The sequence below is a fragment of the Eleutherodactylus coqui genome, chromosome 10 (genome assembly GCF_035609145.1).
Source record: "Eleutherodactylus coqui strain aEleCoq1 chromosome 10, aEleCoq1.hap1, whole genome shotgun sequence".
Lineage (NCBI taxonomy): Eukaryota > Metazoa > Chordata > Amphibia > Anura > Eleutherodactylidae > Eleutherodactylus > Eleutherodactylus coqui.
In genome coordinates, this window is record NC_089846.1 from 111,747,113 (window position 1) to 111,762,688 (window position 15,576).

At 45.2% G+C, this 15,576-nt stretch overlaps 1 protein-coding gene across 4 annotated transcripts in view; it reads right to left on the reverse strand.

Annotated features, from left to right (window-relative positions):
* Nucleotides 1-15,576, reverse strand: part of COL4A6 (collagen type IV alpha 6 chain) — a 246,693-nt gene that overhangs the window by 68,920 nt on the left and 162,197 nt on the right. For all 4 annotated transcript variants that reach the window (XM_066581712.1, XM_066581713.1, XM_066581714.1 and 1 more), the window contains 7 exons: nucleotides 14,855-14,989; nucleotides 11,679-11,723; nucleotides 10,784-10,900; nucleotides 10,623-10,691; nucleotides 6,288-6,323; nucleotides 5,405-5,467; nucleotides 3,047-3,082 (listed from right to left, as the gene is read on the reverse strand). In XM_066581712.1, coding sequence (XP_066437809.1) covers nucleotides 3,047-3,082; nucleotides 5,405-5,467; nucleotides 6,288-6,323; nucleotides 10,623-10,691; nucleotides 10,784-10,900; nucleotides 11,679-11,723; nucleotides 14,855-14,989 — 501 coding nt within the window. The remainder of the gene's footprint in view (nucleotides 1-3,046; nucleotides 3,083-5,404; nucleotides 5,468-6,287; nucleotides 6,324-10,622; nucleotides 10,692-10,783; nucleotides 10,901-11,678; nucleotides 11,724-14,854; nucleotides 14,990-15,576) is intronic.

The following is a 15,576-nucleotide window of genomic DNA, read 5'->3' on the forward strand; positions in this document are numbered from 1 at the left end:
CTCAAGGCTGATGAATTTTGCTATGCGGACGGTTAACGTTTGAGCGTGCGGGTGCGTGGCGGCGTACTTGCGCTTGCGCTCGAACACTTGCGCAAGCGACGGCTGAACGGTGCGCTGAACTACACTGCTGGATGGGGCCGAGGACAGCGGAGATGAGGGTGTGGGTGCAGGCCATGAGGCGGTAGTGCCTGTGTCCTGAGAGGGGGGTTGCATCTCAGTGGCAGGTTGGGGCACAGGGGGAGAGGCAGGGGTGCAAACCGGAGGCGGTGAACGGCCTTTGTCCCACCTTGCGGGGTGCTTGGCCATCATATGTCTGCGCATGGTGGTGGTGGTGAGGCTGTTGGTGTTGGCTCCCCGGCTGAGCTTTGCGCGACAAAGGTTGCACACCACTGTTCGTCGGTCGTCAGGCGTCTCTGTGAAAAACTGCCAGACCTTAGAGCACCTCGGCCTCCGCAGGGTGGCATGGCGCGAGGGGGCGCTTTGGGAAACACTTGGTGGATTATTCGGTCTGGCCCTGCCTCTACCCCTGGCCCTGGACACCGCACTGCCTCTTGCAACCTGCCCTGCTGATGCCCTTGACTCCCCCTCTGAAGACCTGTCCTCCTGAGTAAGCGTTGCACACCAGGTGGGGTCAGTCACCTCATCGTCCTGCTGCTCTTCCTCCGAATCCTCTGTGCGCTGCTCCCTGGGACTTACTGCCCTTACTACTACCTCACTGCAAGACAACTGTGTCTGATCGTCATCGTCCTCCTGACCCACAGAAAGTTGTTGAGACAGTTGGCGGAAGTCCCCAGCCTCTTCCCCCGGACCCCAGGAACTTTCGAATGGTTGGGCATCAGTGACGATAAACTCCTCTGGTGGGAGAGGAACCGCTGCTGCCCAATCTAAGCAGGGGCCCGAGAACAGTTCCTGGGAGTGCTCCCGCTCCTGAGCAGGTGTTATTGTAGTGGAGTGAGGAGGCTGGGAGGAAGGAGGAGCAGCAGACAGAGGATTCGGATTGGCAGCAGTGGACGGCGCAGAACTGCGGGTAGACGATAGGTTGCTCGAAGCACTTTCTGCCATCCAGGACAGGACCTGCTCACACTGCTCATTTTCTAATAACCGTCTCCCGCGTGGACCCATTAATTGGGCGATGAATGTGGGGACGCCAGAAACGTGCCTCTCTCCTAATCGCGCAGTAGTCGGCTGCGACACACCTGGATCAGGAGCTTGGCCTGTGCCCACACCCTGACTTGGCCCTCCGCGTCCTCGGCCGCGTCCACGTCCTCTAGGCCTACCCCTACCCCTCAGCATGCTGTATTACCAGTGATTTGATTTCACAGGCAGGAAATAAATTGGCGCAAGACTGCAGGCCAAATATAATTTTTGCCCTTTTTGGAAAACGAAAGGCCCCACTGCCTCTAGTGAATGAATTATCTAAGTTTAATAACTGTGCTGTGTCCCTGCTTATGTGTCACAGAACGTGAGGGTAGCAGAGTTATTATAACTCTTGGAGAGCAGGTATTTTTTTCCCAATTAAGGAAAGCAAATGGCGAAGCCAGCAGTAAAGCGTAGCTGGGTGCGTATGATTTAGCACTGTTCTTCACGCAGCTCACACGTCTCCACAGGCGTAAGGACGGACAGAGGCTGGACAAATAGATTTGTTTTCAGTTTTTTCCCACCAACAGGCAGCACTGCGTATATTCAATGAACATGAGAAGTTTAATAACTGTGCTGTGTCCCTGCTTATGTGTCACAGAACGTGAGGGTAGCAGAGTTATTATAACTCTGGCAGAGCAGGTATTTTTTTTCCCAATTAAGGAAAGCAAATGGCGAAGCCAGCAGTAAAGCGTAGCTGGGTGCGTATGATTTAGCAATGTTTTTCACGCAGCTCACACATCTCCACAGGCGTAAGGACGGACAGAGGCTGGACAAATAGATTTGTTTTCAGTTTTTTCCCACCAACAGGCAGCACTGCGTATATTCAATGAACATGAGAAGTTTAATAACTGTGCTGTGTCCCTGCTTATGTGTCACAGAACGTGAGGGTAGCAGAGTTATTATAACTCTGGCAGAGCAGGTATTTTTTTCCCAATTAAGGAAAGCAAATGGCGAAGCCAGCAGTAAAGCGTAGCTGGGTGCGTATGATTTAGCAATGTTTTTCACGCAGCTCACACGTGTCCACAGGCGTTAGGACGGACAGAGGCTGGACAAATAGATTTGTTTTCAGTTTTTTCCCACCAACAGGCAGCACTGCGTATATTCTATGAATAATAACTGTGTTGTGGCCCTGCCTATACAATTCTTTCCCTGCAGTATCAATGGAGGGTGGAATGCTCTGCAGAGGCGATTTTGAGAAGCCCAAAAAAAATGCAGCACAGCTAACAGCAGCCAGCACAGTACTGCACACGGTTAAATATGGCCCTAGAAAGGACCGTTGAGGTTCTTGAAGGCTACACTCACTCCTAACACTCTCCCTGCCTATGCAGCACTTCTGTCCCTAATGCCAGGTGCAACGGTCTGCAGAGGCGATTTTGAGAAAAAAAAAAATCCCACTGCTAACAGCAGCCAACACACAGCTATCAGTGGCCCTAATAAGGACCTTTGGGGGGTCTTGAAGCCTACACTAACTACCAATTCTTTCCCTACAGCAGCTCCGGTATAAACAGCACTGTCCCTCATCTAACTCACACCGCATCTGAGGCGAGCCGCGGGAGGGGCCGACTTTTATATTAGGCGAACACCTGATCTCGCCAGCCACTCACAGCAGGGGGGTGGTATAGGGCTTAAACGTTGCAGGGGGAAGTTGTAATGCCTTCCCTGTCTTTCAATTGGCCAGAAAAGCGCGCTAACGTCTCAGGGAAGGAAGTGAAAGTAACCAGAACACCGCATGGTGTTCGTTACGAATAACGAACATCACGAACACCCTAATATTCGCACGAATATCAAGCTCGGACGAACGCGTTCGCTCATCTCTATTTGTGATACATTCAGCAGTTTCTGGATCTTGTGTTTTGAGTAGATCTTTATATAAAAAAAAAGAATAGAAATAAACATGGCGACTTACTTTTGGACCCGTTAGGCCAGGCACCCCAGCTGGACCCTAAAGGAAAGTTCAGTAAGGATTCAGACAGTTCAATATATACTTGTCTTAGATTGGATTGACCTTACATGCTATATGGTAAACACTAATCTACTCTTCATCTCTCTACGCTGAGAGATATTCTATCGATACATGTGGAATAGGTCATGTATTTGCATTTTGTGATACATCACTTGGTTTTAGCAGTGTGTTTGTGCATTTTTGTGCAAAAGTTATTTTTTTAGTATGTAAAAATATATTGTATCATGCATGCCAAATATCTTGGATTTAGAGGGACAGTCTCAGATTTTGGGGGCTGTTCCAGGTAGCTGGAGGCATTTCCAAACGTCTTGGATTTAGAGGGACAGTCTCAGATTTTGGGGGCTGTTTCAGGTAGCTGGAGGCATTTCCAGACGTCTTGGATTTAGAGGGACAGTCTCAGACTTTGGGGGTTGTTCCAGGTAGCTGGAGGCATTTCCAAACGTCTTGGGTTTGGAGAGACAGTCTCAGATTTTTGGGGGCTGTTCCAGGTAGCTGGAGGCATTTCCTGCCCCCCTCCTCACGCCACCCACCATTTCCCCAATTGTCCACCTAAGTCAATTATCTAACACAGAGAAACAGCACCCACACAGCACCCCTCTGTATACAGACTCTTTCCCCACACTAATCAGTCTGTGCTCGGAGCTGGAGATAGGGAGGAGTCTGTGAGTGCTGTGAGCTACATATTTTCAGCGTGAGGTATGAAGACAGAGTATGGACTTCTGCTAATTGACTAACGTAGAAAAGCAGGGACCTGGTGGGGGAGGGGACCACTATTAAGTGGCACAACAGAAGGAGCCTATAACATTGTGGGGCCACAAAGGGGAGCACTATATCATGGGGCGATGAAGGAGAGTACTATAAAGTGGGGCAACAGAGAGGGGCATTATTAATGGGCAGAGGCGTAACTTTAAGCTCCCAGGCCCCGATGCAAAACTTGTAACAGGGCCCCCAACTATAATGCTCTATACATAGTACTGGGTTCCCTATATGGAGAAGAGAGGCCTTATGGGCCCCCTAAGGCTTCTGGGCCCGGGTGCAACCGCATCCCCTGCATCCTCTATAGTTACGCCCCTGTTAATGGGGGCCACAGAGGGAAGCACTATAACTAGGTGGGAATACAGAGGGGACACTATAACTAAGTGAGTCCACAGAGGGGACATTATTGCTTTATCAGGCTACAGAGCGGATACTATTACTACAGGGGTTACTGAGAGAGTCAATCGGGATAACAATAGGATAGGGAGACTGGCAGAGACAAGTTGTGGCTGGAAGAAGTTTTCATGGTGGTCTAGTGACCGAAAGAGAAGAAAAATGAACGACTCCAAGCAGAGAGGATGTCTCCTTGTGATCACAGTAGTTAACTGAACTATAGTCACTATCACTATATAGAAATTAAATCTGAAGATTATATAGAATTATACTAATATTGTGAGGGGTCACAGAAATACACTATTACTGTAAGAGGGTTTTTAATTACTGTGAAGGGGTCACCAAGAGTCAATATAACTATTAGAGGGTCACTAGAGAGCATCATTATTGTGAAGGGCACTATTAGGGCTTAGTCACACAGGCGCATCGGCGCCCGTGTTACTGCAGGAAGAAGACGGCCGCACTTCAGGACGGACGTCTCTCTGCAGCGCCGGAAGAAAGAACATGTGACCGGCTTCATTGACGGTCATGTGTTCTTTCTGCAGCGCTGCGGCGAGTCGTCCATCTTGAAGTACGGCCGTCTTCCTGCAGTAAGGGCTCAGTCACACGGGCGCATCGGCTTTAGGCTTCTTTTACACTAAAATTTTACCTCTATGCAGAAAACTGCAGATCAACAGAAATCTGGATGGAACCAGGATGTTTAATGTGTAAACGGAGACTTCTTTGGTCTCCATTTCACAGGGTTTTCATTCCTCTCAGTATTTTTAGCTGGACAGAAAAGTACCTTTTGTTGCTTGCAGTTTTCTGCATAGAAGATGTAAAACTGAGACTTACTCTGAGGGGTTCACTGAGGGGCACCATTACTGTGAAAGGGTCACTAATGAGCACTATGGCTGTGAAGGGACACAACAACAGCATAAAAGAAGAATGGCCTTATGTATAAAAAATGTGGTGCTCTGCAAGTACGAGAAAGAGTTTTCTTCTTTTCATTTTCACAAGTTGGGTGAGATGGCTGTAGATTTATATATACAGAAATGCAAGATTCCTATGAAGGGAATACTAGTATCAAAATCTTGTGTTTTTTTTACCAACATAGTATTATGGAAGGAGAGGAAATAAAGTGAAAGTGCACCCTAAAAACAGTTTACTTACTGGTAAGCCATGTGGGCCAGCTGGCCCTGTTGGACCTTGAGGCCCAGCTGGTCCTTGTGGCCCCTGTAGTAATGCAAATCAATGTAAAATTAGCCATATTTGTACAAATGAAATTGAACAACTCTGATTAAACATGAATTTTAACAGTAATGCAAAACTAATGATAAATGTAAGTAACTGATAATATTATCAAAGTATTCAAGCCTCATCCTCCAATCGTGCATAACAACATCTCATCATCCTGCACATTTATAGTAGTATGATCATTTTGTAAATTGCATATTGTGTATATTGTGTATGTCTTTGTGTTGGTATGTAAAAAGGTATACGACTATTTAAAGTATACCTAACCTTGCAGAATAAGCTCCTATGTGTGTGTACTTGAGCAATAACCCTATCTCTAGAAATTATATGACTTATATTCTATATTTTCCAAACTACAGGGTATGCACCTGCTTCTCAATCCTCTCAAGACTGGTGGGAGGAGCCTTTTGCTGTACTGTGTTCTAAAGACTGTACGGGCCGTGGAGATGTGATTTCTGTAGCTAAAACACAGTAAGCAGCGACCTGCTATTTGCTTGCAACCAGCATTTGTAAGAGTCTCTCTTTTACTCCTCTCCCTCCCCTCTGCTGTCTATACATTTCAATGAGCAGAGTGACTCATTTCCTTCCTCCACCCTTATTCTAAGGTCTCCATGTCTCCTGTAAATCATTAAATAGCAGATATAGACAGCAAGCTAGCAAGATGGAAGTCTTCAGCACAAAAACATGTTAGGTAGGTAAAGAAAATAGCAGTTTTGCTAATTGTTACACTGGCCATCATATAAGTGCTGGTTGTTAGTAATCATTTAAATACCAAATTACAGTGTAAAAATATACATACAGGAAAGCCATCAACTCCATTCTGACCGTCATCACCCTGAAACAATGGACAAGCACAAAAATAATATGTAGTGAATTTTTCAAATACTTATTAAAACAATGTTCTAAAAAAGGACCATCTTTCTGGGGGGCGGGGGTGGGGGGGGGGGGGGGGTGGGGGGGTTGTCTACATGTTAAAAGAACTGCTTTTCTGGAAGCTTTGGGACATACAGTTTTTAAAGTGCAAATGATAAACCTTTGTATGTTTGTATAAAATAATGCATCTCTCAAACTCAGCAAACCTGATCAGTAATGCTTCTCATTCATATAAGGCTTTACAATAAGATTTTGGATATGGTATCTATCACTGGGATACCGTCAGTGCTCGCAATTGTGACCGGGCCTCTGTGCTGAGGGGACCCAAAGGTCGCCCTCCGCCATATACAAATGCACATACAGTGCATTACTGGCTGGTCGCATTGGCGGCCGCGTGATTGCTGCGGTGCGGCCGAGTGTGAGAAGAGGAAGCCTGCCGAAGAACAGGAGGGAGGCAGGCAGGCAGACACACTGCATGGCACAGAGCTGAGCAAGGTGATGTCATCACCCTGCTGCTCTTGCTGATACACTGTACAGTGTCTGCGTGTCCTGCTGCTCTCCTCACACAAAGAAGTGGTCCATGGTATCTATCTATCTGTCTATCTATCTCATATCTATCTCATATCTATCTATCTATCTCATATCTATCTATCTATCTATCTATCTCATATCTATCTATCTATCTATCTATCTATCTATCTATCTATCTATCTCATATCTATCTATTTATCTCATATCTATCTATCTATCTATGTATCTCATAGCTATATATCTGTCTGTCTATCTATCTATCTCATATCTATCTATTTCATATCTATATGTCTGTCTGTCTATCCATGTATCTACCGTGTTTCCCCGAAAATAATATATTAATATATTAATTTTTGTTATCTAGTGTCCAGTTGCAATGGAAAGCCACTGACCCTCCACGATTACATGGTGGAGGGCAATGAAGTCACAGAGGGAGCACCCTCCCCCTGTGAACCCTTTGCTTGCTAGGATCAACATTCACTGTGGCATATAAGAGGTTAACAGAAGGGATTTTCGCTCTCACTGACCCTCGCTGTTGCAGCGGTAGGCTGATAGTCCCAGTGAGCTCCCTCTATGTATGGTACGGGCTTAGATTCTGAACCTGCACCATCCATAGGACGTAAATGTATGTCTATTCGCGGGAACTGCTTCCCACCTAAGAAGTACATTAACACTCTGAGGCAGGAAGGGGTTAATTGGGAGTCCAAATGTGATTAAGGCCTCATGCCCACAGCTGGGTCAGATTTTGACTGCAAAATATCGCAGCGGATGCTATACTCACCTCTCCGGATCCGTTGCGAGTGTCTTGCCTGCAAGCCGGTGCGCATGCGCAGTGCAGTGCATGACATGTTGGTGCTGGAATGGAAGCCATCCATGCGATTTTCCGCACAGAATAGAACATGCTGCGATTCTCCCCCGCAAGCGAAAGCTCGCAGCTGATTTCCACTCATGGGCATGGGAGAATCGTTTAACACAGCATGTCTATGGACGGACATTGCGGCGGGTGTCTGACTGCGAATTCCGCAGCAATAATTCGTCCGTGGGCATCCGGCCTAAAGTATGAGAAGTGTTTACTGAACTTCCTCCGTACCGATTTGTATGATTCCAAAAACAAATAGAAATAAAATGATTGAAGAATTGGCATTTGCATAGTATAGTACAGTTAGTCCCCGACTTGCGAGCAGGTTCCGTTCCGGGTGCCCGTTCGCAAGTCCGTTTTGTTCGCAAGTCGAACAAATGGTTGTATGGAGGGGATCGCGGGTGGATCCCGCTCCATACAACGTCGGGTGCCGGCTGTTCTTGCAGCGGGCACCCGGCAGCAGCAGTTCCGACGAGCCGCGCCGCTTGTCGGAACTGTTAACACTTTAAATACCGCTCTGACAGCGGTATTTAAAGTGTTAACAGTTCTGACGAGCGGCGCGGCCTGTTGGAACTGCTGCCGCCGGGTGCCCGCTGTAAGAAACAGCCGGCACCCGACGTTCAGGGGGCCCGTACAGCGTCCCACGATGAGATCGCAGGATGCTGTGTGGTTGCTAGGCAGCCGAGGACCTCCTGAAAGGCCCCAGGGCAGCCTGTGCAGAGTGCCCATCAAGCGCACGGCTTGCTAGGCGCTCTGCATAGACAGCCCTAGGGCCTTTCAGAAGGCCCCCAGCTGCCCAGCAACCGCGATGTGACCGGACAGGCTTCTATCAGGCTTGATAGAAGCCTGTCCGGACCCTGCACAGTATGATGTAAGGCCATAGCATGACATCATACTGTGCCATAGCATGACATCATACTGTGCAGGACAGATAGTTCGTATCTAGCGAAATTCGTAAGTCGAATGTTCGCAAGTCGGGGACTATCTGTAGTGTGTAGGTACAGCTGCAAGAAAAAGTAAGTGAATCCTTCGGAAATCTCTGGATTTCTGTAATGATAGATAACAATCAGACCACATCTTGTTAGTTAAGTCACAATTATAGATAAATGAAATCTAACTAAACTAATAACATACAAACAGTTTAACTGTCCGGGTCTTTAACCCTTTCCAACCCAATTTGTATCCTGGTTTTCCTAGGGGGCTTACTCTTTTTCTGCTGTTATACAATGCCGCTATCTGCTGGCTAAAGCCAGTACTGCATGAGGTGACACGTTGGATAGGCTCCGACAGCAGAGAGGCTGGCAATATACAGTAAAAAAAAACCCCGACGGCCGTCTTCCAACATCGGAGCTGTACAGCCTTAAATCATAATGTCTTCAGAGGTCAGACAGTGGATTGGAAAGGGTTAATTGAGTAGAACAGTTAGGCCGGCTGCACATGGCTGGCTTTGCATTGTGGAATCTGGAATCCACAACAATTGTCGCCAATGGCATGCTATGAAAAAGCGTTTTCCTGCCCACGAGTGGAAATCAATGGCGATTTTCTGCTTGTGGGGGGAAAATCCCAGCATTCTCTATTTTGAGGCAGATTCCGAGCGGACGGCTTCCATTGAAGTCAATGGAAGCTTTTAGACCCACAGCCCTTCCGCAATCATCACTGCGGGAAGGCTGCGGGATCCGTGTCATCGCCTAGCGAGGGGTGCGTCGTAATCTGTACTGTGCATGTGTGCCGACATGCTGGCCGGACCATTTGCAGTACAGATAAAGATGGCTGCGAAGAAGTACGCGGGGGTTACTGGCCGGGCACAGGGTTGGTTTCAGCTGCGGGATCCTGCATGTGGAAACCAACCCGTCTGTGTACAGGCGGCCTAAAATAGTAAAAAAAAAAAAAAAGTAAGTGAACCCATGAATGTAATAGCCTGATGCCCCTTCTACCATGCTTCACAGATGGCTTGAGGTTTTTTTTTTATGTACAGTGTTCTTTTTCCTCCAAGCATTGCGTTGTGCATTAAGCACTAAATTTTCATTTTTGTTTCTGCTGTCCATAAGACACTTTCCTAGAAGCACTGTGGGACATCAGGGTGGTCTTGGGCAAGCTTGAATAGCAATTTTTTTTTTGGACAGCAGCAGCAATTTTTTGGGACATTTTTATTAAGTGTTTTTCTAATAGTGGACACAGGAACATAGGTTTTTGCAGTTATAACGTCTTCTTTTATTCCCCCCCTTGGGTTCTTTCTCGCCTTTCAGGATTGCCTGTGCTCTTTTGCACAGAATTTAACAGTGTGTCCACTCCTACTGAGAGTAGCAATAATGCGGAATCTTCTCAATTAGAAAATTGTTTGACTTGAGGCATGGTTCACACTAACCAGTCTTTCTTAAGAACAACAGATTTGTTTGAAACCAGGCTTTGTGTGCCTGGATTTAATGTACACAGCACTTGTAAAGTCCCCACACCCTATTTTACCTCCTTAATTGAAACACCTTAAGCCAATAAGCTCTTGGAGAAGTCATTAGCACAGAGGTTCAATTACTTTTTTTGACTGCACTGCGGATATTTACTCAATGAGCTCAATAAAAGACACGAATAATACAACTGTTTGTGTGTGATTAGTTTAGTTAGATTGTCCTTGTGTATAATTATGACCTATCAGACAAATAGATTATTTTAAGATAACGACAAGACCAAATTTTATGAGTAACCAATGCAGAAATCCAGGTAATTCCAACGGGTTCACTTACTTATTCATTCAACTGTATGTCCCATACTCTCTTTTTTACCTTATTCACCTGAAAAAAAATTGTTCCTAAAAATAATTGCTTATCTGGTCCCAAAGTAGGTCTAGTATCTCTTAGGCCATACATGTTATCTTACCTTTGGTCCTTTAATGCCACCGTTAATAAAGGAAGGCTCTCCCTTCTGCCCTTTGAGGCCTGGAAATCCCTAGGAAGTATGAAATTTTTGATTATAAACATATTGCCAAAAAGCATTAGTAAAATAGGCGATGGTTTACAGAGAAAACAAATAAATCTTACTGGTATTCCTGAACTGCCTTGAAATCCTGGAAGCCCAGAGTATCCATCATCGCCTCTGGTACCATTACACCCATCTAGTCCAGGCAAACCTCTGTGACCTGGCTGCCCACTATGGCCCTTTAAGGTAAAGAAAAGAACAATACTTCTTTTGTTACCACAAATAACTGAAAAAGCTTACTACATTTTGTAATTATGACTTTTATACACAATGTACAGTATTAAGTCTATCCAGCACTGTTAGTTAACCCACAAAAGACCATAAATTGACAGAATTAGCAAGATGCTTGATGATTTGTTGCTGACGCACATTTCGTTGGATAAGTTTTCCCTATAGTATGTAGAAAATCAAAACAATCCCACTAGGAATTTATGATTGGTATATGTCAGGTTGTGCTGTTGGGATCTGTTGTTCTACAGGGCTCCAGGAGCATACCTTCACAATTTAGGGATAATTGAGCTGGCTGGATGCCAACACACTCACCAAACATCCCTGCATGCATAAGCAGATGAAATTGCTGTGATAAATACGAGGAATTAGTTTGTGCATTGGCAACTGAACTTAAGCCGTGAGCCCAGCTTCAAGGGTCCTCATGTCTCACGGTCCTCATGTCTACTCTAACGAGACCTGTGGGAACTCCACATACAGCCAGCTCAATTATCCCGCACCTGTGAAGGTGTGCTCCTGGAACGCTGTAGAACAACAGATTCCAGCAGCACAACCTGACAGTACAAATGACCCTCTATTTGAAGAACTGTTGGGTGATTACTTCCTGTACTTCATACTGGAGAGAGAAACAAAATATGAAGCACCTATTTCAAGAACAGAAATACCGACATGGAAAAATCAAAGTCAAATCAAAGATAAAGAGATGGAAAAACACGTAACCCAACTTACTGGAATCCCATTACCCCCCTGGAAACCAGGAACTCCCATAGGACCCTGTGGAAAGGGGAAGTAGAAAATATATTAGCAAGAATAAGTGGGGTACGAAACATTTCTACACATGAGAACAAGATCTAGTAGATCCTAGCAAATCAAAATACTGTAGCTACAACTTAGTAAGCACCTCAATCATTTTATATTTTATTAAACCTTCAAAACTAAGACCGATACTGGCAAAATAGGGGATAGGATAAACTGTCTGCAGTACTCCAACTGTAGCAAGAGCAATCCCTTAGCTTGAAGTGACAAGCATATGCTGGCTGCGAGATATATGCGAGAAGCACGCAGGCATACGCAATTACAATGCGGACTGGCTGCGCGTCGCCTATAACCATTTACTGTCTTGGCGTTTATACACGCGTAATACGCTCCAAGATACAACATGCTGTGATTTATCTTCCCCGCGTATTTTGCAGAAGTTGTGTGAGCAGCAACATGGCTGTCTATGGCAGATTGGTAAGTCATTGGAAAGAGAAGATCAGGACGACATAGAAGTTGTCAAGCTGCCTGTGTGGACTCACTGTGCTACAAACTGATTTGACTTAGGGCCACTTTTAATGACAGCACCTCCGGTCTCCAAACATTCTCACTTTAACGCTACCAATTGGGATCCAATCTTCTCTGCAGGAAGCCCCAAGCTATTACTTCAGGAATAGTCTAAGTGTCGTAGCAGCTGATGTAAACTAATCAGGGTAGCCGTATCGCAGTACCGGAGAAGAAGGCAGAGACGTGTTCACGGCACAGAGCTGAGGTCAGGACAGACAGAATTCTTGCATAATGATTTGGAAGACCAAGGGTCATTGCAGGCAGCAGAAAGACATGTTCCAAAAATAAGCAGAGGTCAGGAGTGGAGAAGTCACGAAAGCTGGGTAGACCAAGCATGGGTCAAACCAGGAGTCGGTCAAAACAAGAGCATATCTTTGCATACCAAACTGGACTAGTTATGCAGGTAACTGTTAGCGGGGAGGGTGCCTTAAATAAACAGAGGTGCATTTGAATTGGCCAGTGATGTAAAAGCTGAGTGCGCCCTTTAAAGGGCACATGAGGTGCATGAACAATCTACGGGCGGCAGTGACAGAAGCCCTAGCCTGGAGGGGGATGCAGAGTCTGCTGTATGTGATAGCCGAAGAGGATTGGGTTCCATGACAGACAGATGGACGAGTTAAAAGATGCTGATGACCATAGTCATTGACCCTGACAGATGTCAACAGGTCGCTTTTTGTCAATTGTGTCTATAGCCCATGAATGTTGCTGTAAAGCATATCTGTAAATGCTATTAACTGCAGCTATGGGGAGATGGCGGCCCTCATGGTCATGTACAGAAAATAGAAAAAATCTACAATCAGAAAATAAAAACAGATTAGAAGAATGTAAAATGTTCCACTATGTGATTTTAATACGGGTGATACATACCCATTAGAGGGATTGGCTCTTGAAGATCAAGCTCCTTTAAGACCTGGCTATCAGCAGTTATTGTGGCAGAAGATGCATTTTGCCTATAGTACTGGCAGCCTATACGGGGAAAGGTTGGGGCTGCCAGAACTATAGGGAAGGGAAGCCCATGACCTCCACATGCTTGAATATGAAAGGGGTTTCTCATAGTAAGACAACCCTCCTAACACTTCAGTTGAATGAGTTGTCAAGGACTGGGATAAAAGGTCTATTGTTATTTTCAAAAATAGCCCCACTTCTGTCCATGGGCTATGTGTGATATTGAATCTCATCCCCATCCATAAATAAACTGCAATACTTGACACAGCCTATAGACAACATGGCAGTGTTTTTGGAAAAGAGGACCTGTTTTTTCTATGCAAGACCCCCTATACACATGCACACTTGGATCAGAAATCCAACAGTCTGATCCTTCTTTCCTCTGGCATCTGCCATTGTATAAAGTCCATTATATAGCATGCAAAATAATGTTCAAAGACGAAAGTATTCTGTAAATATTAGTGGGGCAATTTATCAGTCTTATTTTAAATCATGGTGCACCCCATGCACAAAAAATTTGTTGGCACTCACCAATTTTAAATTGTGGAGAGGGAAAGTGGGTGGAGTTTATTGGGAATAGGTGTGGTCTCGAAATTTCTGACATATCTATTCATTTTAAAGCCAGAATATGGTGCAAATTGTATATTTCATTTTCTGACTTTGACAGAATAAAACGTATAAAATGTACCCTAATTACAGATGAGCGAGCCCGCTCGTTTAAGGCTGATGCTCGAGCGAGCATCGGTCTTTTCGAGTAACCGTCCAAGCACCATGTGGGAGGGCGGCGTGGGGGAGCGGGGGTAGCAAGGGGGAGAGAGATCTCTCTCACTCTCCCCGCCGCCCCACCGCATGGTGCTCGGACGAGTAATCATTTACTCGAGAAGACCGATGCTCGCTCATCTCTAACCCCAATACATTGGCATATGAAACACTATTCTTGATCATTTCTTAAAAAATCTCCCCGTAGGTGTTAAATATTTCCCATCGTATGGCCTTGTTCCAGTTCATCTTATTGTATAACACAAATGGAAGTTGCTTCTTGCCGACCATCGGGTCATGTAAAAGGCCCCTAACAAAGTCAATAGTAGTTGCTTGTCTGAAGGTGGCATTGAGTGTTGGAGGAATCTTCGGAATGAAAGGGCTATGGGATAGTTATGAAATCAATGGAATCACCCCATATTAGTCTTCCGACAAATAATAGATTCTCAGGTTCCTGCAGTACACAAAAAAACTGGAAATGGACCATCTCTATATAAAGTACATGAAAGGTGGACAGGGACTAAAAACACAGACAAAAAATTGCGGTGGAACTAAGGGAAACATGTAGCAAAAATACAATTGGGCTGCACTTTATGTTGGTGGTTTAGGTTGCCACATTCCTCCTCATCTGGGGCAGTAATTTTGTTTTTTGGCATCTACGTACCCATTTCCATCATCCCTAGGCAAATCCCCACTCTCTTGTTTACTGATAGTGTGGTGGCCATGGAGAAGGAAACCCTGTGCATGTAAACAACGTCCGATAGAAGAATCGGCTCCTACCCCTTTCTCCAACAGCCCATTAGTAGGCATGCTGCGCCTCTGTAAAGATTACACTTCGTTTCTGAATGAATATGAGTTAAATGAATCATTAAGCAGACCTGATCTCCTTTTGGACCAGATGGTCCCGGTGATCCTTGAAATCCTCTTTCACCTTTAGATCCGGCAACACCAACTGGCCCTGAAAATCCTGGGGGCCCCATTGGACCCTGCGGCCCAAGTTGACCAGGACGACCCTAGTAAAGACACAATACATAGATAAAAAGATTAGAGAATGTAACAAACTGGAAATCATAAATAAAAAATACTTTATATGTGATTCTAAAAGCAAACATTAAAAAGTAAGCTAATAGAGAGGCAACAATGAAAACCTCAGATTTCAATGAAACTTTGCACAAAGATAGACCCTGACCCTAAACTAAGATAGCCAGAATATTAGGCTTTAAAGTGCTTTGGTTCACGAGCTACAGGTCTTAATCTAGGGGGTTGTCATGTGATTACAGCCTACAGGTCTTAATCTAGGGGGTTGTCATGTGATTACAGCCTACAGGTCTTAATCTAGGGGGTTGTCATGTGATTACAGCGCGCAACCTGAAAAAAGTGGTGATTTCAATCTATTCCCAAGCCAGTTCCAATGACTCTAGAGCAATGAAACTTCACACACTAGGAGAACGTTTGGTGCTGAATCCAGCTAAGCTCCTCAGACTGTCACTCTTATCATTCTGCCACCATTGCATGTCAACGTAGCTGAAAAATTCCATCGCGCAAAATAAAACTCATATTTTAAGCAGTAATAACTCATAATCAATGCAATCCAACTCAG